The following is a 26,924-nucleotide window of genomic DNA, read 5'->3' as shown; positions in this document are numbered from 1 at the left end:
GATTCTGGAAGAAGAGGCCAAAGCCTGGCTTGGGCAGCTTGACCCCAGCTCCCGCCATGCTCATGACACTCCTGCAGTAGAATTCCCTGCCTGTTGGTCTCCCTAACTCCTTTCTTGTTTCCTAAAAACCCTCCCTCAGTAGCCAAAGCATTCCTTTCAGAACATAGCTCTCAGATTTGTCACCACCCAGCTTCACCCCCTTCACTGGTTTTCTGTTTTCAGCTAAAGGTAACTTTAGCTGTGAGCTCCAGAGAAACTTCTGCCCCTCCCTTAACTACCTAACAGAACTTGAATTAGGGGCCTTGCCTTTGGGGCCTTGCCCATAATAAGAGGTTATCAGAGATGGCCTCTTTTGATCTATCTGTAGGGAAGGGCAAACTTCATTTACTAAATGTCTGTTCTTATCCTGCAATGACCCTTTGAAGCCCCCAAGGCACCTTACCTCCTCCCTAGCTCAGAATGTCTTATGTACCTCAATCCCCCTTTCTATTTCTGAACCTCTCATGCATGCTCTGACGTGTGCAGGGTTCCCGTATGCGTGTGTGCATTAAATTGGGTAACTTTCTCTTGCTGATCTGTCTCGTGTCTATTTGATTATTAGACCAGCTGGGAGAACCTTGAGGGTAGAGAAAAGTTTCTTCCTCCCCTATAACGGCACCCAGTTAGGAGTCAGAAATTCTGCCCTGGAGCTCAGAAAGATCTCAAAGATAGACCAGCGCTTAGTTCTTCTGCATTTAGGTGGTAACCGATGCCCCAAACGTGACTGAGTTGTCTAGGGACAGTGTACCCAGATTAAGCAAGAGCCTCGCTAAGGTGGGTTGGGCTCAGAAATAGAATTGTGTATCGAGGATTTAGGCAGCGACCAGCAGAGAGGAAGGAGGGACAGGCAAGGAAGGAGTTTGAAACTGAGCACAGCGAATGCTACCGGTACTGGCAGTGTAGAGTGCCAAACGATGGGCCGGGCTTTGCTCTTGGGGGGCACCTGAGAGAAAGGAATTTGGGTGGCTCCGTAGGGCCCACATCCCATCTGCAATGAGTAGAGACAATAGGAGACCAAAGCAGGCTGTTGTTTCAAGCAGCTTGGCTGCTGAGCGGTTCTCCACCTTCTCCCCTGTTCTGCACTTGATCTACCTCGCACTGTCATCAGGAGCAGTGTTCACCACAGGGTGACTGTCAACTAACGTCACCTTCCTCCCATCCCGTTTTAAGAAACGTTATTAAAAAAAAAAAAGGACAGAGAGCTGGTCGCTAGGAAAAGGATGCTGTATCCAGAGGGAATATCGTGTTGCCTGTAAATAGAAGAGTTTGGGTTTCTGCCCCACACAAAGGTGAAATCATGGTCAGTGCCCTTGAGGAACTTACTGTCTGTAGGGGAAGTGCCTGCAAACCCTCACAGGAATCCAAGGCAGGACGCCAGGAGGGCTGAGCCAACTCAGCTGCTGTCTGCGATGATGGCATTGAGGGAGGAGTGGCTAATTCTGACCCGAAGGGGGACTTGACAAAGGAGGAAGCCCTTAGGGAGTGGGCTGAGCTGGAGAACAGAGGAGGAAAGGCCTGGTGTAGGGGCAGGGCAGCCGTGGAGTGTCTTACTTAGAGTGTGGGGGAGGACGGGGGTGCGGCTGGAAAAGACATGTGGGGCTCCATCCTGGGGGCAGCCAATGCCAGGGGTATTCATGCTTACACTCTGCAGACAATGGGAAGCCACTGCGGGTGTTTGAGGAGAGAGTGGCGTCATCAAACTCACATCTTAGAAGATCCCTGATGGCAGTGTGCAAATTGAACTAGCTGTCAGGAGCCAAAGGAAGACTGTGGCCTCCGTGAGTGAAGGCAGAACCGGAGCTGCAGCACAGACACGTTAAAAAGAGCCAAGGAAGCAATAGTGATGGCTTCACAAGGGAGGATCACGGGTCAGCAGTCTTCAGCTGCTTCTCGTGGGCAGGAACCTTTGACCTGAAGCTGATTTGGTCTGTGCACGCTCAGTGACGTGAAGCCTGCCTTATGTGTTGAAAACATGGTTTTGTAAAATGGACAATGCTTCCCCCAGATGGTCCCTTTTCTGCCAGTCATGGTGTCTGGACTCTCCCGTGGGGCTGGTGTGTAACTGCTGAGAGGGGTGTGGTCAGAACAAACCTGTCACATCCTGTGGTTGTCTGCTGACTGCAGAAGACACCACTGACCTCAGCTCTCCTGAAGTAATAACATCGCTGTCACATGGCTTTCTCCACTCGGTGAATCTGCTGTTCCTTCTGTTTTGAAATCCGCATGTGGCAAGGCGCTGACTCACTTCCCTGAGCCTACAGAGTGCTACTGCTTCCTGGGTCAACAAACCCTGCACGCACCTCCTCTTCTCAAGTTCACCAAAAGGGATGCAAACGACTGGATTTAACACCAACGGCCTGGAATTGTAACTCCATTCTCCCACTGTTGGGAAAGGGGGTGTTTATGGACAACTACGTGATGTTTGGGGTTTTGAGATCTTTGTAGGAAAGGAAGTGTGTAAATACAAAAGGTGGTTACCTCTAATTCAGACCTTTGAGGAGAGAACCAGAATGTGCCACCCAGGTGTGGAGAAGGGTCGAATGACTGACCCTGACTAGCTTTTGTTTAGTCATTCAAGACACATTGATCACCAGACACTGTCCTAGGCTCCTGAGAAATGGTCGAGGGAAGACAGGTACGGACCCCGCCTCTTTTTCTTTTTCTAAGACTTTGTTTGTTTAGAGCAGTTTTAGGTTTACAAGAAAATGGAGGGAAAGGCACAGAGATTTCCGACAGAGTATTGCACGGCCCTCACATCCTCTGTGCTCTGCCGACTCCTCTCTCCTCCCCCCTCGCACCCCCCGCAACCCCTCACCTTTTTACTCTCTCCATAGTTTTGTCTTTTCCAGAATGTGATCTAGTTGGAATCGTGCCATATGCAGCCTTTTCAGACTGGCTTCTTTCACTTAGTAATATACATTTAAGTTTCCTCCATGTCTTTTCATGGCCTGATAGTTCATTTCTTTTTATTGTTAAGTAATATTCCATTGCCTGGATGGACCACAGTTTATCCATTCACCTGCTGAAGGGGTTGCTTCCAAGTTTTGACAACTATTAATAAAGCTGCCGTAGACATCCGTGTGCAGGTTTTTGTGTGGATGTAAGTTTTCAATAAATACCAAGGAACACAATTGCTGGATTAGACGGTAAGAGTGGATTTAGTTTAGTAAGAAACCCCCAAACTGTCTTCCAAAGCAGCTGCACCCTTTTGCATCCCCACCAGCAACGAATGAGGGTTCCTGTTGCTCCACATCCTTGCCAGCATTTGGTGGTGTCAGTGTTCTGGATTTCGGCCACTCTAATAGGCTGTTTTAATTTGCATGTTCCTGATGACATGCGGTGGAGCATCTTTTCATATGCTTATTTGCCATCTGTGTATCTGCTTTGGCGAGGTGTCTGTTAAGGTCTTTGGCCCATGATTTAATCAATATTTTGTTTTCCTGTTGAGTTTTAAGATTATTTGTATATTTTGAATAACAGCCCTTTATCAGATGTGTCTTTTGCAAATATTTTCTTCTAGTCTGTGGCCTGTCCTCTAATTCTTTAGATACTGTCTTTTGCGGAGCAGAAGTTCTTAATTTTAGTTGGGCCTTGCCTCCTCGTGGCGCTTATGTGTGCTTGGGGGACAGCATTCACTGCCTTGGACTATCCTTTTGTAATTAATTCACAATAACTAACACTTACGGAGTGCTCACTGCACACCAGTTTCTGTGCTAAACCCTTGGTCTGCGCTCCTTTTGTCACAACTCCCATTCCCCTTTCCCCTGTAAACAACCTCCTGACACATTTCATGTATATCCTTGTTTGTGGTTGGGGAATTTCAGGTTGTTGTCTTCTATGCATGTATGCTAATTTATATTTATACCAGAGATGTTTATGTAAATTAGGGTGCTGCCATTTTTCTCCCTGCACTGTGAGGGAGAGCCACCCACGTTGCCTTGTGCGTCTACCCCCCTTCTCACAGCTGTGTGGCGACCCAGAGAGTAGCCACCACGTTTAACCCGTCCATCCCCCCACTGAAGGGCCCCGGATTGCACCGTTTCCTGTCTGCACAATCAACCTGCTTTGATGACCACCCTCATGGCCCTGCATGAGAGACTTCAGGATGGATGGATGGATGGATGGATGGATGGATGGATGGATGGATGGATGGATGGACGGACAGACAGACAGACAGATAGAATCTGCAGAATGGCTACACCACCTATATATTACCACCAGTAATTGAGGGAGCTTATAACCCCCTATTCCTAAGTTACTGACATTATTCAGCTTTTCAATTTTTGCCAAGTAGGTGGAAAGTAAAGTCTTGTTGGCTTAATTTGCAGTTGCCTTATAACGAATGAATGTCTCTCCACATATTTGTTTCATCCTATAGGTTTCTTATTCTGAAAGTTACCTGTTCGTACTTTTGCCCATTTTTTCATTGGGTTTTTCTTACTGACTTGTTGATATACAGGATTTCCTGCATATTATAGATATTAGTCTCTTTTTGGCTTCAGATATTTCAAATTTTTCCCCAGTCTGTATCTGTTTGTTATATTGTGTCCTTTGTTTTAACGAAATTCTTTATTTAGAGGGATCACATAAGTTGAGTGTTACGATTGTGCTTTTGGAGTTTTATTAAGATGTCCTTCCTCACCCCATGAAGGTATTATCTTACAGATATTCTAGTAACTTCGTAGGTCATGTTTCACAGTTAGGGCTGCCATCCATCTGCACATCACCTTGGTAAACGGTGCTTATCAGGGATCCAGCTTTGTTTGTCCTTGCTCACTTTACTCACTGGATCTTCATATCGGCTCTCTGAGCTGAGGAGGAAACCGAGGGCAAAGAAGGCCACAGTGCTAGCGCTAGCGAGTGGGGGAACCCAAATCTGACTTTGTTTCTTCAAATGTCTAATCGCTGGATCATATTACAGTAATCTCTAGGGCAGAGGGTCCGTAAAGCCAGGGGCCCGGCACGTAGATCACCCACAGCAGCATTAATTACTTGGTGAACACATGAGGCCCTTGGTTCGGTCTCTTAGACTTAGTTCAATCAGGGCCACATCCAAACCTGCAGCTTCAGTAGGCAGCCCCTTCCCGTCTCTCTGAACCCTCTACCATGTGGACTCACATGCAGCCTACTCAGAAGCAACTTCTCCTCCCTCAACTTAGGACCTCCTTCCACTTCCTGTCTTAACATTTTGTGGTTATGAACTCTAACAAATCATAATTACTAACATGGAGTGAGCACTTTCTATGTGCCAGGCGATGTTCTAAGCACTTAACATATATGCACTCAATGTTCACAACAACCCTATGAGGTGGGTAAAATCATTGTACCCATTTTATAGATCATAAAATCAAGGCCAAGGTTCTCCCTGCTAGTAAATAACAGAGCAAGGATATGAACCCAGGCCAGCAGAGCATGGAGCCTGCCCATCAACAGCTGCATCATAACTGTCCCTTGTGAGGTACAGTTGGGACTCTCCCGTCCAGATCAGGTACAACTGTCAGAAACTATAAAATACAGGTAACTGAACTAGACTTTTACTCTGAGTGTTGTAACATATGCTGCCATTTGACATCCCAGCATCCAGAATCTCAGTGGCCTGGTTACCTCGCCTCCCTGCTGGTGTGAAAGGCCCTGGACATCTCTCTCTGCAAAGAAGCCCACCTCATTCTTGCTGTGTGTCAAAGGCTTGCTGTGTGTCGAAACTATTTAGTGAACATTTGGTTAAGTGTAGAGCCAGTTGCCCAGCCCAGCCAGACAGCAGGGCACTTGTCACTGTGTTTGGCAGATGCTCTTAGTCCTCTTTGTATAACGGAATCCTGGCTGGTTCTGGGGCCTTTGTTCTCCGCTCCCATGACCCATTGTTCTCAGATCCTTTGCTTTCTGCACGATCATCTTGTTTTTACCACATCTTGGTTACTGTTCATTATCTTTATGTTCCTTCCCCCACCTCTTGCCTTCAGCTTTTCTCTCTCCTCTCTACCTTTTCCTTTCTCATGTTCGATGACATCTTATCCACCTGTCCTTTCTTCGCCCTTCTTTTTCTCTACCCTTTCGTCCTGAACCCGTGTTGGAGCTGGTTCAGTATAATGTCACTTCTTCTCCTTCCCGCCCTGTCTCACCACCCCCCCCGTCTCCCCCACACTGCCTTCTGAGCCCCCCAGTCCTGCACGGAGGCTCAGCCACCAACTGTCCAGAGAACCAGACGAAGGGGCAGCCCCCTCTGGCTATGTGACAGTGGCTCTAAATTGTTCTTTGGTCAGATTCGAATGTAAGCAGCAACATAGTTCTGGCTGCTTCTGGCTGAAGTTCTGATCACTGTCTCTTCTCCAGGGAAGGGGGCACTTTCATTTCCTAGGAATAAGCTCCTTTCCTCCGCTCTTCCAGTTAACCTGTCACTTCCACTCACCCTGTTTGACCTCTAGTTGGTCCTCCCACACACACATATTTTTGAGCACTTTTAGTTATAAGACTGTCCCACCCCACTTTGTCAGAGGTTTCCTCCTTCTCTTGTTCTTGCAGGACACCTGCCCCTGACAGAGTCTCTGGAACACCTGAGTTCCTGCTCCCCGTTGCCCTGCTACGCTCCCCAGTAAAGGCTGAACAGGTACTACAGGGACACTGACATGCCACTAAAGGGGCACATGGGTTTAATTTAACGGGCGTAGACTATTTCCCAACACAAAAACTAACCTCCTTCAACAGCTAACACCGGCCCTTCCTGACCCACTCATAACTGCGAGCGCTTTTCCACCAGCACCTTCATACCTTTGCTCATTCTGTCCTTTACCCCTCAAATCTCTGACTACACCCGCCATAGCTAAAAATGCCGCCATGCCTTTCCCAGCATAAGTTCTGAGGGTCTTCCGGGACCCATATTGAGTCCCACCTCCCCTGAAGAGCCATCCCTGCTCTCTCTTCTCTGCGTCCCCGTAGCAGTCCCAACAATGCAAGGACACTCACATCCTCACGAACACTACCTGGTATTGCTAGTAATTTTTTTTTTTTAATCTGTCCATGTTTTTATCTATCTAGTAAGATTCTTTGCTCCTTCAAGGTAAAGGACCACATTTTCAGTGTTTAGAGTCTAGGTGGGCAGATGGGAAATGATGAGGAGCCTTAACAAGTAACTGAATCAGTCAGTGTGGGCTCTCAGATCCCTCCCTCCTGCTACAGTCATATGCCACTTTGCTCTATGGCTGTCCAGGTACATGTCACGGTTTCCCCTACTAGCCCCTAAGGTAATTGGAGCAAGGCATCTCCAAGAGGGTCCCATCCCATCTCCCCCTAAACCCAGCATGGTTGCAGACTGGGTGCTTGCAAAAAGTTGTTGAATTGGCTTGGAGGTCATAAGCCACAGTTCTCTGCCCAGCGACCTCCAGGGCAGCCAGAGAACAAGGATGCTGAGGCAATAGGATTAGAAGCACTTGGGCGTCCACCTGCTGGAAAATCAGTCTTTTCATTTGCAAGACCCAGAAAAGAAGGCCTACGCAGTAAACCCTGGACCACAAGAATCTTGTATCTTGGCACTGGGAACCCAGGAGGAGTTGGGTATTTGAGGCCATGATAGAATGTTGATGTTGACTGTCTTGGCGTAGAATTAACCCCTGGTCGTTTGCAGAATGTAAAAGCAGTTACGAGACTCTACAAGAGTAAGAAAAGATTTATTAAAAGTCAAAAAGGGAGAAAGAGAGTTCTGTTTGGAACTGGCAGAAGTTTTGCCAGGGCAGCCTGAGAGGGAGAGCTGCAGAGACAGAGGGGTAAGAGAGAGATGCTGGTAAATGGAGTTTAGCCAGGGCAGAGTCCAATGGGGGACAGCTGCACTGATGAGAAGGTGTGCTGGGGTTTTATACTGTTCTATGCAGGATGTAGGGTGCTTGTCAGCTCGCGGGGGTGGGGCAGTGGGGAGGGCGGTGCTGCCATTACAATTGTCTTCTCCTGGAAACTGTCCTGTTCCCATCTGTGATGGATGTCAGCTTGCAGGGGAATTGCTATTGTGGTTGGGAACCGTTCTGTTCCCATCTAGGCTGGGAGATTGTTAGGTGGTAGGGGGTGGGCCTTGCAGGTGAGAATATTTGGTTCCCACCTGTGATGGATGTAAGGTGCTTGTCAGCCTGCAGGTGCAGTGCTGGCCCGGGGAGTCAGAGCCAAGCGGTTAATGTTTAGCTCGTTCCTGTTAACCCACAAGCCTGCTCCTGTTAACTCTTTACTTGTCTCCTCATTGACCACACAGGCCAGGGCTCTTGATTCCATGAGCTTGGCATCCTTGCTTTGCTGCTGAAATTAGAGAGCTGACTGGACTCTAATTACGGGACCAGGGATTCAGGATTCGGGAATGCCAGCTGTGCCCTCCTGGGTCTCTTGTTCCTACTTTGAGAAATTGTATCACCACCAGTGGAGTAGTTGCTGACCACGTCTATTCATTTCCTATGGCTGCGGCAACAAAAGGCCACAAACTTAGGGGCTTGAAACAACACAAGTTTGTTCCCTTAGGGTTCTAAGGCCAGAAGTCTGAAATGAGTCCTACAGGGGCGAGAAAGGGCCATGTTCCTCCTGGAGACTCTAGGGGACAATCAGTTCCTTGACTTTTCTGGTCTCTAAGGGCTCCCCACGTTCCTCAACTCGTGACCACATCTCTCCAACTTCTGCTTCCATCGTCCTGTCTCCTGACTCCCAGGCCCCTCCCTCTCCCTTCTAATGACCTTTGTGATTACATTGAGCCACCCAGGTAATCCCTCCGTCTCAAAATCCTTAACTATCATATCTGCAAGGTCCCCTCTGCCATGGAAGGTAACATATTCGCAGGTCCTGGGATAAAGACCTAAACATCTACGGGGGCCGTCATTGACCTTACCGCAATGTCCCGCAGCAGGACATGCATGGCAATCTAGTTTGAATTATGAAATATTTCGAGCTTACAGGAAAGTGCAGGTCAGTATGAGGGCCGCCCATGTGAGATTCTCATCATTATCCCCTGACTTTGGAATTTAACCCTCACCTAAGATGCACGTCCCCAGGAAAGCACTGAGCCTCGAGACCCTGCTAGGAATTAGCCAAGAAGAATGGGGTGGGGATGGGGATCGGCAGGGACTTTCCAGGCAGAGGGAACAGCACTTGCAAAGGGTGGTCTGGGGGATACAGTGTGGCTAAAGCATTAGAGGGAGGTGAGAACTAGAGGGCCCTGTGTGCTGTGCTGAGTGTGGATTTTACCCTCCAAGTGATGGGGCAGTCAGCCTGAAGTAGGAAAGAGGTCAATAAGCCTACGAGGGAGTGTGGCCTGGTCACGTCTTGGCTGGTGTGACCCTTTGGAGGTTGTACAGCCTTTTTGTTCCTGTTTCCTCATCTGTATAAACCGACAGACTACTTCTTAGACTTGCTGAGAGAACTGAATGAGACACGGTATGTAGAACTTGCCTGGACACTAAAAGCAGAGTCACTCAGACACAATGATACTCCTGTGTGTTGTTGTTGCCATTGAAGGCATTCACCCTGGAAGAGGGGAGAGTGCAGGGTGCGGGGGGGACAGGATTTGTAGCCTCAGGGGGCTGTGGGCAGACCCTTTCTTGGCAGGCTGTACAGAAGGTTCCAGGAAAGCCGGAGGCATGGTGGGTGGTGGGAACTTCCCAGCAGCTCAGCCTCCTGGGAAGCTAGAAAGAAAACTTGAACAATGCTTTCCCAGAGGCCAGGACTCCCAGGTTTCTGGCACCTCCTCCCACCCAGCATACCGCGTAGCTTGGCCCCACCTCACTGCCCCAGTAGCAGGGAGCCGGCTGGAGGGAGCTGGCTGCAGATCTGTCGGTATAAGAACTTAGATTTTTTTTCCTTGTTCTGCATTGCTCAAGACACTGGCTCTGACTCATCTTTGTTGTCCCCCCCCGCCCCCCCACTTCCCACAGCACCTGGCTGCTCAGGAAGCCATGTGACTTTGAGCTGCTCTCAGCCCTCCAGGGACTCAGAATTCCATTTCCAAGGACCTGTTAAGTCAGAAGCTCCCAGAATGGCACTTTCTAACTGCTGAATGTGGGCCCCTCACCGCCCAGGATTACTTATGTTTCTGAGAGGAGACTCAGACACCTGGGGCTGGGGGCAGCCAGTGCCCTGTGAACACAGAGCGTTCCATTGACTTTGGTGGAACAGCTTCAGTAATTTGCAGGCAACAGTCCCTCACCCACCTGCATGGTCCAACAAACGAAACATTCTTGAACAAAATAGGAAAAGAAGTCGATTTGTGGCACACATAAATAAAAAGAAAATGAAAAGCACGTCCTTATCTAAAAATCCCCCTTTTCCCACTGCTGGCCCCGGGCAGAAGGCTCTTACGGTCCAACAATCCAACCATGGTTTTCCTTCAGGGTGGGTGTGGCTTCCAGCGGACAGTCTTCCGCTCAGCTACTCACCCCCAACCCGAGAGGAGAACCAGAGAAATGGGGTTGGGTCTCCAAGAGCCATCTTGAGCAGGTAGATGTCAGTTCAGCCCTGTGACCCACCTATTCCCAGGGCTAGCCCCCCTCTCCCCCGACAGTTTCCCACCATTAGGAGAGAACCTGATTTTCACTGCTGTTCCCTCCAAGCCAGGGTCTTAAACACTGTGTGATCCTTTCCCACTCCTGCCCCCACATGAGGCACAGTGGTGAGATCACAGGCTCTTGAGTCAGACGTGGGTTCAAGTTTCAGCTCTACCACTTACTGTATGGCCTTGAGCAAGTGGCATAATCTGAGTGCCAAATGGGCTTTTTGAGAGGAATACATGAGATAAAGCATGCATCGCATTTAGCACAGAATCCGGTGTGGAGGAAGCAAATATTGTCATCATGAACCTTTTAAGTTTTTATTTGAAAAATTATCTACAGTAAAATTGACCTTTTTTGTGTACAATTCTTTTCATTTAGCGCTACGTATAGAGTCACGTAGCTGTCACCATAATCAGGACACACAACAGTTCTGTTGTTGCCCCCAAACGCCCTCCTGTTATCCCGTTCCCTTCCCCACTCATAACCCCTGGCAGCCACTAATCTGTTCTCCCTCAGGGATGAACATACACGTGGAAGCTTTGAGACCGGCTTCTTTCCGTCGGTTGTTGTGTGTATCTACAGGTCCTTTTCACCGCCCAGGAGTATACACCTGCTGAAAACTGCTTTCTCTTTCTTCATCCCAAACAGCTGTCCCAGTCTGACAAACACAGATAGACCCGACAAGGTCTTGCCCTGGAAGTCGCTTTCCCTGGGGAAGCTGGTAGCCCCCATGTTTTGTCAGGTACTCTTCCTATGAATCCCCCATAAGCCCTTCTGAAAGAAAAGAGACTTCAAGTCCAATTGTATGGTTTGAAGGAGAGAAAAAATCTTTGGTCCACTGGGTGGTAGCAGGCAGAAGACCCCAAGGGCTGACAGAGGACATCGGGGACCATCACTCTGAGCCTGAACCCCCTTGTCATTCATGACCTCAATTTGCAGCCAACCGGCCAGGCAGAGCCAGGCAGCCAGTTCTCCCATTTCCCCCCCACACACACACCAGTCATGGGAGAGAAAAGGCTGGTCCCTTTGGGTGGGGAGGATTTCAGCGAGGGAGTGATTGAGCAGAGAGAGGCCATTGGTGGCCCTGAATAACATCTTTCTTTGCACTGTTTTCTTTCTCCAGATTGGTTTGGAGGCGCAGCCCAGATGTGGCCTTGACTCTTGTTCAAAATTATTATTGATGGGCACGTCCTTTCTTAGCACTGTTAGAGAAGACATTACTGGCCTCCGTGTTGTCCTGGGAATGTCTTTTTTGCCTTTTGTCTGTCCTGTCCATTCCTGGGTGTCCTATGGCTGGGTCCTAGAAAGAGAGACAGAGAAAGATTGGTTCTTTGCTTTCTACGTGCAAAATCCATGGCCAGGCCTCAGAGTCTTTCTAATGCCTCCCAGACCCTCAGGGGATACACCACAGCAGTGACACTGACGAAAAGCCCAGTTCTGTTGTCCGCTGGGGGCTTGTGAGCTTTGGCTCAGGGGAAATAAGCTTGTTCCAGATTGCAAAGCAATGCTGGCTGTGGGGATGGGCTATGGCCAGCTGGTCTGGGTGTGCCCACTAGTGCTGAAATCTAACTTTCACTTCCTCTGGAAATCCCACGCACTGGACCTCTGAGGCTTCTGCAATATGTGTTTGTCCCAATTCTCCTGGGGGTTTTGGCCCTGGGTTTTCTGAGCAGTGGTCAACTTGAGTAAGAGTACACACAAAGAGCTTTCCAACCCAAGAGCTCAAAGGTTACAATCCTGACAAAGCTAACACCCAGAAACGCAAAACACTGAGACCAGATGAGTGAGTTAGAAAACATGGACCCTCCTCTGGACTTGGCAGCTGGGAGATTCGAGTGGCATCATAGTTTCTAATCCCAGCTCTGTCTACAGCCCGGAGACCTTGGGCAGGCCCGCGGCTGGGTCCTCCAGGGTCTGTTGCATGCACTCTGAGTCACTTCATAGGGGCCAGCTCCGTGCAAGCCCCTGTTAGAGACACTGAGGGAAAGATGGGGTGGTGCTTGTGTGCCAGAGGCACGTGGAGACCAGGCCCACACCCCAGACAGGATAGAATAAGAAGAGGACATGGATATAGTTGGGATCAGTAAGCACCGTAGGAATCAAAGGGTGTGTGGTGGATGTTACAGGAGGACTTTCAGAGGAATGGGAAGGGCCCTTGGAGGCAGGGGACATGGCAGAGCCAAAGGCTCCTCATGGGAGGGCTGTGGTTCATTCTGGGGCAGTCGGGGACAAGGTTGGAGGCTGTAGGAGACATTAAGATGCCCCACCCAGATCCCCGTCACCAAGAGGGGCACCCACTCCCCCACAGCTGTACCCTTCTCCAGAGAACTGCCTTTGGCTGACACGAGCCACGTGGTCATTACAGCCACGGGGAGCGGGGGGGGGGGGGTGACCTGCAGCCTGTAACACTGTGCTACAGGGTGGCAAAGGCCCACCCCTTTCGTCAAGGTGGGACAGCTCTGTGGTGCCATTCTCACTCCCGCGCTCCCATTGGATCAGGCTGAGGTCAGACTTGAGCTGAAAACAGCTTATCTTGGCTTCTTCACCTGCCCCATCCAGCTTTTTCCTCCTTCCTTGCCAGTTTTCCCTCAATTTATTGAGAGTTCTCCCTCAATTTATCATTTGCATAAAAAGAAACCCCATTTTAGATTCTGCCTCTAAGGAGCTCAGTCCAACCCGGCACAGGGCAGAGCTAAAGAGTCCTTGGGAGGTAGAAGAACTTGGAGCGTGAGTGCACCCCAAATGGAAGGAAACCTGGCTCCTTCAACCTGTTCCCACCTGTGTCACTGACTTTTAAAGTTCAGCAACTCAAAGGGGCTCACCCCACTTTTTCCAGCATGGAGCTCCCGGGTTCCAGCCCCACACAGACCAAGAAGAATTTCCAAGTGTTTGGATTTAGGTAAAGAACAGTGGCAACACCTCTGTTGGGGACGGTCCATCGGCCTGGCCCCGCCTCAGGGGTAAAGGTGCTTAAAGGGACAGAGATTGGTGGGATGCCCCGTTCTTCACGTGATCAGTCCTCAGGAGGCATATGAAGAGAGAAGCTGATGGAAGGAAAAGGCCATCTCCTCCCTTCTGTGTCCGCTTCTCTCTCCAATCCATCTTCCCTTCTCCGTCCAAGCCAAGGACCACCCACCCATTCAGCAGATACTGACTGAACACCCAGCAGCTGCCAGTCACTCGGTTCACATTCTAGCCAGTGGAAACTGGAAAAGGGAAGTAAGTGTACTAAATAGAAATCGTATTAACTACTACTAAGAAAAAAACAGTAATGGCTTAGAGAGAGACTGAGTCATAGGGGAATGAGCCATTTTGGGGAGGGGTCAGGGAAGGCCTCTAGGAGCTGACACTTGAGCTGAACTGTCAGTGCTAAGAAGAGGCCAGTCTGGCAAAGATTTGGGGAAAGAGCATCCAGACAGAAGGAACAGCACACATGGAAGCCCTGAGGTGCATCGAATATGCCAGAACCAGGAGATCCAGGGAGCTCTCTGGGGAATCTCTTGGGATCGTTGCCACTTTCACCTGCTTCCTTGCAGGGAGGAGCACGGAAGCAGGAAGCCTGACACACCTGCATGAAGTTTACCCATTTACATCGAGTGCCATTGTGACAAAGCAGAACTCTGCTGGGGTCCCGTCTCCTCTTATAGGCGGTAAGCTAGGTTTTCAACAGGAGCTCAAAGCTTTCAGAAGGACAGAGACAGCCTCGTGCTCTCCTTTTCCTGTCTCGTGGAGCCAGATGTGCTGGTCACGCTGCACAGACTGCTGACTCCCGCGTGCCCAGGACGGGGATGATGACACTTCCTGTCCAGGTGCAAAGGCTTCAGTTTGCTTCTCTTTGGACACAGAAATGTTTTGAAGACTTGCAAACCCAAACAATCTTTTCGGCAAAGTAGGCCCAAAACACCTCTTAGAGCCGAGGGACAGGGGCCTTGATCTCCTCTCCCAGGAGATGTGGAGCCAGATGAGGCACTGACGACCCTGCCAGCAGCTCCCCGCCAAGGCCATCCCCGCCCCGGGGCACCCAATGGCTCAGGCCCTCCCAAAGCCGGCTACCGTTCTCCATTGGTCTCTGAGCTGCTGGTCCCTGACTGGGCCCACCGCCCAGTTTATTTAACTTCATTGGTCAGGAAAATGCCAGGGTCTCAGGGGTAGGACTGATGAGCTTAGGAACTTTGTGTCCCAGTGTCACCTCTCCTTCCGTCAGCTAACGCACCTGAGTTGACTCCAGACACCAGGACTGGGAGAGTCAATCCCCATAAGCTTGGTTTTCTCTATGAAAATAATCATCATAATTACCTGGAAGGGAAGGAAGAATCATTCAGACCCCTCCAAGGTGCAGGGTGAGGTCTGGTTGGTTTCATCATTTCGTGGAGGTTTTTGATTATTTCTCTTTAGGATCCTTCAAAAGCCATTCTCTGCCAGCCCCCACGGGCAACACAAAGAGAGGCCCAGACCCCACGCCAGGGAGATGGCTGTCCCTCTGTTCTCTGTACCATTCTGGTAGGCAAGAGAGTAAGGCTGGTGAGGGCACCAGGACAGAGAGGAAAGCATGCTACATGGGACAAAGGCAGAGGAAGTGGCTACTGAGATGGAGAGAGTGGGAGTGGGAAGGCGTGATAAGCAGAGGGCCCTCAGATGACAAGGGTGTGACTTCCCAGGTTTCAAGAAATGGGCAGAGGTCACTTCATTCTAAGAAGGAACAGCCCAATTCTGCTGCAACTCAGCAGAGGAACAGGCTACCTCAGGTGGCTGGACCCCAACCCCACCCCTGCTGAGCCTCTGGTTCTCCTGACCCGAGGGGACAGTCCAGGAGAGCAGGTGAGCGTCGCCAACCCAGGGCAGGCTGGACTGGAACCAGATAACCTGGGCAACTCCTCCCTCCGCACACACCTCAGGGGCCAGACACACTCCCTCAGCATAGCCAGCATCCCGTGAAAGTAAGTCTGAACGAGGTGGGGTGTAAGCAGTACGATCCACACCGGCCACTGTCCTTGACCTCAACCAAACACTCCCAGCACTGAGAATCACTGGACACCATGATCTCTAGGGTCACTTTAACTCTTAAACAACATCTGATTCTGTGAAACTGGGGCTTCCAGGTCACCTGGGAAACTGCGGGAGGAACGGGTCAGAGCTGCTAAGCTGCGAATGGCTGTTTGCCAGTGGGGAACAGTGGTTGCAAAACCCAGGCCATATGAACAATACTTTGTGGGGCATTGGACTGTAGGTCTATTATACAGTGTGTATACCTTCGCCTTGCCTCACAGCAAGCCTGCGTAGAGCAGGTACGATATCATGCAGGTGTCCCGAGAGGGGAGTGAGATGGGCCCCCACTTCCTGTGGCTCTTACCCTCCTCTGGACCTTCCGGGCCTGCTTTGTAGGTGCTGGAGGGCAGTGGAAGCTGCGACTCTCCCAGAAGACTGCCCCCCATCCCCAGGGCCCATGGTGGAGGCAGACCAGTTCATTGAAAACCAAAGATCAATCTGAAACAAACCTGTCCAATAAATTCCCCCTCGAGACCCAAGCTGGACATGATCCAACGTCAAGCCTGTCTTTTAGAAAGTGTTTTGTGTTGCTTTACTCATCCATTTAAAGAACAATAGCTTAACATATCATGAAAGCTTTGTCCCCTGCATTCCACTCCTCTAGTCCTCCCTCGGGCCAGAACTCGTATTTCCAGCCAGTAGAGTTTCGACCGGGACATTGATTTACTGAAACAGATGTGTTGACCACTGCTCAGAAAACCAGGCCCACACCTCTTTCTAGGACACTTTCAGCTCTCAGAGCTGCTGCTCTTCTCACCCCAGAAGAGGCAAGAACAATGTATTGACTCTCTTCCCCACAGCATGCAGGATGCTGTTTGCTGTGGAGAAGTCAATATTGATGAGATGAGGGGGTGGGTTGGTGGGTGATAAATGGTTGTTCTGTCTTCGTATGAAGAAATGACCCTTCAAGGGTCGCCATTAGCCAGGCATTTGATTCTCCCCAGGCCCCAGCCCTGGTTGTGAGCACAGAATGTTTGGTCCCAGCAATCCCTCCTCCAGGGGCAAACGAGGGGCCTCCTGCTGCCAGAGAGCCCTCCTCTCAGAAACACCTCCTTATCCATAGGGTGTGGAGGCCTATGAATCTGGCCCCCACAGATCTCCCTCTCAAGAGCGTCTGTCTCCAAATCTTGACCTCTGAGCCTGGAGCAAAGGGCTTTGTTGTCAGGTGGGAGCCTTCCCCAGGGAGGGTCCTGAGCAGGGGTGAGTGAAATGAAGTGACTCCTCTGGAAAACAGTACAAAATCCAGAAATAGCCCCATTGCCTATGGAAAGGTGTCTACGACAAAGGCAACATCAAACATTGTGGGGAAAGAATGGTGATTTAACAGTTAGTGTTAGGATAATTGGAGAGCCCTGTGGAAGCAGAAACAATGGTGCATTCATTTTGTGTACCAGGATACATTACAGAGGAACTGGAGTTACAGTTAAGTGTAGAAATGAAACCATCCAAGAACTAAAGGGAAACACGGGTAAATTTTTCTCTAATTTTGGAATGGGGAAAGCTTTCCTAATTCTGACTCAACATCCAGAAATAATAAGGGGAAAGATTAATAAATTTCAAGGAATTTAACTTTTGTATGGCCAAAAAACAAAATTCATTTAAATAAATAAAAAATAAAATAAAAAAGACAGATGACAAACTGGTAAAAATAGATTCAAATCTATATCACAGACCGAGTGCTAATATCCTTAAACTATAAAGAGCTTCTAATGTAAAAGACCAACAACCTGTGAGAAAAATGCTCTACAAATATGAACAGTTTACAGAAAAAGAAAGGCAAATGTTTCAAAACCATATGAAAAGATGCTCAGCCTCATTGACTTGTAAAGAAATGCACACTGACCCAAGGAACTATTTCTTGCTGATCAGAATGGCCCAAATCCAAAAGTTTAACAAAACACTCTCTTGTCCGACCCGTGAGAAAACAGACATTCTCACACTTTGCCGGTGGGAATTCTAAATGGTACCATATCTATGGAAGGGAATTTGACAATACCTGGCAAAACTACATGTGTATTTGGTTTTTGAACCTGTGCTCCCACTTCTAGGAATCTATCCTAAAGATACACTGTGAACAATACAAAAAGACACGTGGACAAGGTATTTATTGCAGCTCTATTTGTAATAGCCAAAGCCTGGAAGAAAGTCAGATGTCCACCAATAGGACCAGCAGAATAAACAATAGTACATCCACAAAATGGAGTACTTTGCAGCCATAAAAAGAATCAGGAAGGCTCCTCAAAAATTTAAAAGTAGAAGAACCATACGATCCAGCAATTCCACTTCTGGGTATATACTAAAAAGAATTGAAAGCAGGGTCTTGAAGATATGCACACCCAAGTTTATTGCAGCATTATTGACAGTAGCTAAAACATGGAAGCAACCCAAGTATCCACTGAAGGATGGATGACTGGATCAGCAAAATGTGGTCCATACACACCATGGAATATTATTTAGCCTTAAAAAGGAAGAAAACTGCAATATGCTACAATATGGATGAACCTTGAGGACATTCTGCTAAATGAAATAAGCCCATCAGCAAAGGACAAATACTGTATGATTCCTCTTATATGAGGTTCCTAGAGTAGTTACATTCATAGAGAGAGAAAATAAAACAGTGGTTACCAGGGGCTGGGCCGGGGGGTGGGGAAGGACGGGAAATGGGGAGTTAGTGTTTAATGGGGACAGAGTTTCAGTTTTACAAGATGAAATGAGTTCTGGAGGTGGACGGTGGTGATGGTTGCACAATAGTGTGAATGTACTTTATGCTCCTGAACTATACACTTAAAAATGGTTAAGATGGTAATTTTTATGTTATGTGTATTTTAACACAATTTTTTTGAAAAAGGAAGGAGGATGATCTCTACATATTAATACAATGTGATCCTCAGGATACGTTGTTAAAAATAAAACACAGGCGGAGAAAAGTGCGTATAATGTACTATTTATGTAAGAAAGGAAAATAGGGCAGCCGGATGGTTCAGTTGGTTAGAGCGCAAGCTCTGGACAACAGGGTTGCTGGTTCAATTCCCGCATGGGCCAGTGAGCTGCGCCCTCCACAACTAGATTGAAGGACAGTGACTTGGAGCTGGTGGGCCCTGGAGAAACACACTGTTCTACAATATCCCCAATAAAATTTTTTTTTTTTTTTAAAAAAAAGGAAGATAAAAATATAAAGAGACTTTTTTATAATTAAAACATAAATGGTGGTGGTTTAAACAAACAAAAAAAAAAGAATGGGGTACAGGAAAAGAATAGATGCTAGATCCCTTCAAACATATCCTATTTTATAGATTTGACTTTGACCATGGACACATTTACGTAACTATAAAACTATACGTTTGACAATTAAGTTCACGAACTTGTTGCTAACCTTTTTTGATATCAGAATGATTATTCATTATGAATTTGTATCACTGGACAAACAGTTAACCAAGTTTACTATTTGGAAGTGCTGAAAAAGTTAGACGACCTGAACTGTGTGAAAAAGTTAGACGACCTGAACTTTTCGCCAACAATTCATGGCTCTTGCATCACGACAATGCACCAGCTCACATGGCACTATCTGTGAGGGAGTTTTTAGCCAGTAAACAAATAACTGTATTGGGGCACCCTCCCTACTCACCTGATCTGGTGCCCAATGATTTCTTTCTTTACCCTAAGGTAAAGGAAATATTGAAAGGAAGACATTTTGATGACATTCAGGGCATCAAGAGTAATATGATGACATCTCTGATGCCCATTCCAGAAACAGAGTTCCAAAATTGCTTTGAGGGGTGGACTAGGTGCTGGCGTCAGTGCATAGCTTCCCAAGGGGAGTGCTTCAAAGGTGACCATAGCGATATTCAGTAGTGAGATATGTAGCACTTTTTCTAGTATGAGTTCGCGAACTTACTTGTATGACCTCATAGTTTATATAACTATAAAACTAAATTTTAAAAAGAAAGTCCTAAAGATTGACAGCAAAACAACATAAATGCCCCGGTGTGATGACTTGGTAATATAAACATACAGAAAAGAACTATTCCAAGTAATTTTAAAACACGTTAATTTGACTGTATCTTCCTGGTGGGATTTACTCTAAGAAGAAAACTACAAAAACAAAATTTTAAGCTGTTTTCAGTAATGATTGTTTGATGATAGTATTGGGATTGTTACTCCAAGACTGTTGTGTGTGTAGTGGAGAAAAATGTAACTGAATAATTATGTAAGTGTCCTTGAGAACTGAGATTCGAAGCATGGGAGAAAAGCAATTAGGATATAAAAACTACAAGATTAAGCAAAAACCCTAGAATTCTGAATTTGAATTGAAAGGATCAGTATGAACTCATATTTCTTCTTAAAAGAGAAAAAACAGTCCTATCTCTGTTCTCTGAAAAGGTCTAGTGTTACTGAACAATGCAGAAACCAGAAGTGCTTCTAGGACCCAGATGGTGGCCTCTAAATACCATTTTCAGATAAAAGGAACCAGGGCCCCCTGGAAACAGATGATTGCAAAACGGGGGGCAAAAGTACAAAGTGAGCTTGAGCTTGGAACAGCTCATCATACCAGAAAGCAAAGAATTTACCAAAGGCTTCTTATATAGAGGCTGTGGTCCAAAGGACTCAACAGTAAGGCGGACAGGCTGCTACTGGGCCCAAAAATGAGATAAAATCAGTACAGATACTATAATAATTGTAGTCCACTGAAACATGTCAAATATGTTTAAATCCCTGAGTGCATAATGATTTTTTTAAAACCTCACTGATGACCTTGGTGGATACTAGAGAACTACTTTATTAGGAAAACTAGTAAATAAAGAAGGTGAGATCAAGCATTTATTCTGTCTTTTCCTTAAGAACTATACAAATAGTTGATAAGGGGAAGTTTCTCTCTATAGAAATAGTCCACAGAATACCCAAAGAAGGAATGATAGATTTGAATATCACTATTTTGCAAATCCTAATGAATGAATAGATCAACAGCTACTAACAAGCAGAAAGACAGATACTATGTGCATCCCAATGGGAAAACATAATACCACCAGTAAAGTAATTTTGCCAAAAGATATGCCCCCAAAATATGATCAAGCATCTAGATTTAATTTCCAATTTACAGGAAATTTAGGGGACAAAGGAACACGTTAAATAACACCACAAAGATACAGTCAGCAAGATCCAGAGGGGGGGGGGGGCGAAGGGAGGGGGGCACGGAGAGGAAATCTATTACAAGAGTCTAAAGAGACATACTAACCAGCTGCGTATCTTGTTTGGATCCTGATTCAGACAAACAAGTCAGTTTTTGCTAAGGTGTTTGTGGGACAATGGAGAAACATTTATTTTGACTAAAGAGTTGATGTTATTAAGGAATTAATTGTCTTCTGTGGTTGTGTTTCAAAAAGGGAACCATTCCAGAGTAGCTAAGTCTTCTGGAGCTGTCTCAGGACTGTAACAAACTCTTTTTAAATCATTTAAAAAAAAAAAAAAATGTAGTGGGGTATCTGGGCCCAGGATTTGGAAAATTATCCCACAATAGATTCCAGGTTCCAGTCACAACACTGTGTCTTAACAGCTGTGTAACTTTAGGCAAAGCAGTCATAGAACCTCTCAGACCTTCAGTTTCCTCCTCTGAAAAGAGACTGCTTACAACACAGCTACCTGCCCTACGTGCTCCTCAGAGGTGTTGTTGGTTTCAGCCACAATAAGGTGATAAGGTGTCAACATGCTTTGTGTAAACTCTCTGGCACGTCATGTTTATGTAAGGACGATAATGGCTCCAAGAATGTTCTAGTTCCATCTCCAGGAAGCATGAAGCACATTTTCTAATAGAGAGAATCAATCCTTCTATACCTCTTCCTTGGCCTCTTGTGACCTCCCACGAATTCCCTTTGCCACAGAAGCAGGCAAAGCGAATGGGTCCTCAGAGCAGGGAGCCCATGACCACGATGTCACTATCTTCATGGCACAACTGGTCCCAGACCCCACTTCTTTGCAGTGTTCTCAGGTCTCTGCCAGGAAACAATCCTCAGACCTCAGAAAAACTCACTTATTCTCTGCATCTTCCATGTGGCAGGTAGAAAGAGCTCGTCTTGCTTAAGTAAAGATGGAAAAAGCAAACCTGTAAGGGAAGGGGTGGGGGGAGGCCCATCCCTTAATAACAGGAAAGGTGAGTAACAGCTGGGTCTTACATGAAATTTGACAATTAGTCTGTGAGCCTGGCGCTTTGCTGAGTACTGAGGTGGGGAAGGGAGAGGCGTTGCCAAGATGAGGAGGGCAGGAATTCCCCTTCCAGGAAAGGAGGCAGGTACAGAATAGGTCACCACAGTGTGGTGCGGTGATGTGGCACAACAGGAGGGTGCAAATAATGGCAATTCTCAACTCTGCAGGGGGAGTGAGGCAAGCCTCACGGAGGATACATGAGCTGGCTATTGAAGGCTGGGTCGTTTTTCAGGCAGAAACGTCAGGGAGGGCAGTCGGGCAGAAGGACCAGCTGTGCCAAGTCCCCCAAGGGGACAGCTGTTGGGCTGCAGAGGAAGTCCCAAATGGGCAGGGTCTTGGGCCACACATTAGAGTTGCACTTTTATGCCTAGGGCAGTGGAGAGCCTTGAGGGATCTGAAATGAGGAATGGAGTGCTTCCTTCGCATTTCATAAAGCTGCAAAGGCAGCAGCACGGAAACCAGTTAGAGAGCGGTGAGGCTGCAGGCGGGAGCAGGCAGGAAATTAGGAGTTTGCGACGCTGGTTGACTCTTTCACGATTCTTTCACACTAACGAAGAGGACTCTGAGGTCCTGATCCTCTCCTAGGCCATCAGGACTCCCCTCTGCTCACTACTGGGCCCCATCTGAGAGCCCAGCCAGAAAAACTAGCTTGTCCAGAGTGCACGTAAGGGACCTTCACTGGTAGAACAAAAGTCACTTGATTTCTCATTCCAGCGGCCTCCTTCTGCTGCCTCCAAGCTTGGTCAGCCCTAAGCTGCCCTTGACTCCTCCTCCTCTCTGTCCTGGGCTGCTGACCTCTTAGATTCCTAATGAGCTTCTTTGTCTTGCCCCCCACTTCCCTCCCCTCCTCCCTCCCCCACAAGGGAGGCTGGCATCCCCTCCCCCAAACGCTGTGCAAGCTGCTCAAGCTTCTCCCTCAGCAACCCAACCATCACCAGCAGACAAGGAGCTGTGTTTGCTTGTGCAGGCTCCGCAGGTGTGGTGCAGACTTGTCTACACCGTGCAAGTCTGAGGCAGACACAAGTCTGTATTTCCACGAGGAGGCACTCCCAGGCTCTAGCCGCCAGCCCCTGCCAAAGCCTGCACATCAACCCTTCTCTTTCCCTCTTTCTGAGGCTGCCGCTGTCTGTGCTGAGCAGGGCCTCTCACGATCCAGCCAGGGTGGGCGTGGCTCAGCCTGGGTGGGGTGACGAGGTCAAGCCATGTGGTTGGGGACTAGGTCATAGGGTATAACATGGGTTGTGGTGATGGGTGGGGCGGGGGCACCCACAGTAACATGGGGAGGGCTGGCTCCGGGTACTGTAATAACAACAGGAGTCGAAGTTCAGAAAGACCAGGTGTCCTCTTCGAAGTGTCTAGAATGTGGGCAGATACCCAGGGGGTCATTTGGAAGGACACCACGGGAGACCATCAAAAGCAAGATCCTGACCTCTAGGGGCCTATAGTTCAAAGGTAGACCCAGATATTCTACTAGGTGTGATACCGCGTTTCCCCGAAAATAAGACCTAGCCGGACCATCAGCTCTAATGCGTCTTTTGGAGCAAAAATTAAAATAAGACCCAGTCTTATTTTATTATAATGTAAGACCAGGTCTAATATAACATTAATATGCTATAATATAATAATATAATATAATATAATATAATATAATATAATATAATACCAGGCCTTATATTAATTTTTGCTCCAAAAGACGCATTAGAGCTGATGGCCCGCCTAGGTCTTATCTTCGGGGAAGCACAGTAGTCCCAGAGGACATCTCTAGGGCTGCAAACTATTATGATAGCTTGTGCTAGGGTCTGAGGACACAGCATAAAATAGAGCTCAAAGTCTAGTGGAAAGGCAGACAAGCAAACAACAGCCAGGGCCTGGGGATAAGGTCTGGCAGAAGTGTGGTGTGCTGGGCTCTCCCCTCAGGGACTCCCACAGAGGCAGCAAGGCCTGAGTTACCGTAAAGAAGAGGGCCTTCCATTCTCAATCATCTCTAACATCCCCGGTCCTGGCTCTTGACCTTAATCTCCTGGAAAAGGGGGATCCTGAGTATCTAGACTTTGAGTCTACATTGCCCCATGGGTTTTTAAGAAAATGGCTTAAAGACAAGCACTGCTGAATCATGGTTGCATCATCCAGAAATGTACCCGAATCTCATTCAGTATTGTTTGTTTCAATTTCAAAATTCCTAAACTCAAGTTGCCTGCACATTTCCCTCTACTTAACTTCAGGGGGAATCCCAGACATTTAAAACACCAGCTATTCAGTGAAAACATCACTCAACCCATTCTCTCCCAGTCCTCACCTACGTTTCCAGCCATGTGGTTTTTCTTCATTGTACAATCAGCTTTGCATGAACTATTTTGGACTCCGCTTTTTTTCGCGTGACATCATTTCACATACACATTCCTGCGACAAATTTGTCATTTTTAATGACCACGCTGTATTCCATCAAGTGCCCTCTCCTACATATTAGCATTTGTTTCTGCCAGTGGCTATGGCCTGGGACAGCCCTAGCCTCCTCTGGGCCTCTCACCTCTTTATCTGTAAGACATGGTGATTTGGAAACTCTAAAATCCTTTCTAAGCCTTAGCATTCTGAGTGTCTATGATTTTCCAGTTGTGGAATCCTAAATTGTAAGCCTGCAGCAACTATCCCAGAAAGGGAGAGACCCAGTAACTGTTGAGAACTCCCTAAGAGGCAGGAAGGCACTGATGAAGAGATAAGGAGGAAAAGTGACAGCCATACCCACCCCCCTTTCCAGCAAAACGCAGTATGGGGCCCAGCTGGTTGATCTAGACCCCTTTGTTCCTGGTCCAGCCTAGGCAGCCAGTCACTTGAGGAGGAAACGGAAGGGGCTCTCCCTCCCTCTCCGTGTATTGAAGTCACAACCCTCCAAGACTTTCAGCCTTCCCCCTCCCTCCATGACAAAGCACTTTTGGAGCCCAAGCCCAACCCCTCCAGACCAGCAGAGTGCTGAGTCACGGTGGGGCAGCAACTTCCAACACAAACCCCGGCCCCACTTCTGCCATTCCAGCAGCTCTGGGATGAGCCAGTGTTCTGCAGAAACCACTGGCCAGGTGGTTCTGTGGCTCCTCCCTCTGAGGCTGCGGTCCTTGGAAGCCAGCCAAACTCTCCACCTCCTCAAAGTCACGAGGAGCTGGGGCTGAAGGGGAGGGAGGCCAAATTCTGGTCAACAAAGGTCCAAAGACCAGGCTCCAGCTTCGGAAGAATCCAGAAGCTTGGAGATGGCAGTTCTGACACCCTGGGTTCCCATGCAAACAGACACACACACACATCCAGCACAAGACTTGCCTTTCATTCTGCCCAGCTGGCCTCCCCAGTGAACTTCTACAGCCCAGACTGTCCCTCAGTTTTGCCATGACGTTCTGGACAACTGTGTATGTGTTTAACCAAGCACAGAGCCAATACTGGTTCATGAAATCTCTTCCTGCAACAGACCAACTTCATTCTGGTGGGTCCAACTTTAGGCTGCCTCTGGCTACCTGGATGTCCTGGAGGCCCTGAAACTCAGCACCTCCAGACCAAAACCTAGCTTGCCTTCCCCAATGGCCTCTCCCCCAAACTGCATTTCCTCCTGCGCTCTCAGGGAATGGCAGCTGCAGCCCAGGTGGGAGGCTCCCTTGCCCACCTCCCACCCCTCACCACCACCCACCCCCAGTATCCAGTCACCCACCTCATTCTGTCTGTTCTGTTGTCTCCATATCTCTCAGATCTGCTTTCTGTCTTCTTTGCTCACTGAGAACTAGAGCTGTTGCCTCCCAACTGGTACCCCACCCTCTGGCCTGACTTTAATCCATCTTCCACATTCAATCGTGCATCCATCTGTTCATTCAGCAAATACTGAACACCAAGTAACAAGCACCTTGCACAATGCTGGGAGCCCAGAATACCTGCCCTCCGGCTTACAGTATACAGTAGCAGGGAAGACAATTATAAGGTGTGATTTATATGTATATAATTATACATATGAATATATATAGTATATTTATTCATCTTCATTACTTACAGGAGCTACAAATATCAATTCAATTTGTCATTTGAATTTTAACTTTGTTTATGGCATCTTTTGTCTTAGAGCTTTTTTTTTTAAGGAGGGTGAAGCTCAGTGGCCCATGCAGGGATCGAACCAGCAACATTGGTGTTCCCAGCACCACACTCTAAACAGAACTTTTCATTCTTAAGTAGTGAGATCGCCAACTGCCCTTTTATGGCTTTCAACAGCCTCAGAAGAACACTCCCTATCCCAAAATTCTAAAAGATAATCTTCGATATATTCTTCTAGTAACTTCATAGCTTTTTTTAAAGCTTGAATCTCTAATCCAGCTGGAACATGTTTTGAAATAGTGAGTCATTTTCTTCCACATGACTGTCAATTGTTTCAACGTAATTTGTTGAACCCATTCTTTCTCCCCTAATTTAAATGACCAGTTTAGCATCTACCAAGTTCCTATACATATGCGGGTAGGGTTGTTTCGTTGCACTGATATAGTCAGCTCTTCCTTTGCCAATACCAACTGCTCATAGTTCCTTATACTTTTACATATATACATATATACATATATACATATATATATATATATATATATATATATATATATATATATATATAAAATCACAGAGGGCAAATCTACCCCATAACCTTTTCCCCCCACATGCTTATCATGTATTCTACACACTCACTGTTCCAAATGAAGTTTAGAATCATTTTGTCAAGCTCCAAAAAAAAACAAACCAATTTCATAGAAATTGCATTGAATTTGTAGGTTTATTTTGGGAGAACTGACATCTTTACAAAACTGAGGTTGGTTATTTAGAAACATGGTGTCTCTTCATTGATGGAAGTTTTCTTTTCCATCCAGCAGTAAACATTTATAGTTTTCTTCACACATTTCTTATTACCTTTATTCCTAAGTACTTGAAGCATTTGTTGCCAACGTAAACGAAAAAAATTTTCTTTCATTATATTTTTAAACTGATGGTTATTATTATACAGGAAAGCTTTGTAACTGATGACTTGCTATACTCTTATCCTAATAGTTTTTCTGTTGAGTCAGTGTAAGTTTTCTGAAAAACAAAACTAATGTGGTAGAAATCCCTTAGTGTTTCCACGTCATCCAG

The 26,924-nt window shown here is 47.3% G+C and overlaps 1 protein-coding gene and 1 long non-coding RNA gene across 5 annotated transcripts in view; one reads left to right on the top strand and one right to left on the bottom strand.

Moving 5' to 3' along the window:
- LOC148755973 (uncharacterized) overlaps positions 1–18,739 on the top strand; it is a 52,726-nt gene extending 33,987 nt beyond the window's left edge. For 2 of the 4 annotated variants that reach the window (XM_088789638.1, XM_088789639.1), the window contains exons 5-6: positions 11,196–11,289; positions 11,671–18,739. In XM_088789638.1, coding sequence (XP_088645764.1) covers positions 11,196–11,222 — 27 coding nt within the window. In that variant the 3' untranslated portion in view covers positions 11,223–11,289; positions 11,671–18,739. Of the gene's footprint in view, positions 1–6,558; positions 6,644–11,195; positions 11,290–11,670 lie in introns of all 4 variants that reach the window. The other 2 variants (XR_016018382.1, XM_088789640.1) reach the window with 2 other exon arrangements.
- Positions 10,838–13,420, bottom strand: LOC141572276 (uncharacterized). Its single transcript, XR_012497609.2, has 2 exons — positions 13,326–13,420; positions 10,838–11,847 (listed from the first exon to the last, which is right to left on the bottom strand). It is a non-coding gene; the product is annotated as an uncharacterized LOC141572276 (long non-coding RNA).
- Positions 18,740–26,924: the final 8,185 nt, after the last annotated feature.

The sequence above is a fragment of the Rhinolophus sinicus genome, chromosome 14 (genome assembly GCF_057876585.1).
Source record: "Rhinolophus sinicus isolate RSI-liver-muscle chromosome 14, RSI-T2T, whole genome shotgun sequence".
Taxonomy (NCBI): domain Eukaryota; kingdom Metazoa; phylum Chordata; class Mammalia; order Chiroptera; family Rhinolophidae; genus Rhinolophus; species Rhinolophus sinicus.
Note: the sequence above shows the minus strand (reverse complement) of the source record. Positions and strands in the feature narration are given on the sequence as shown.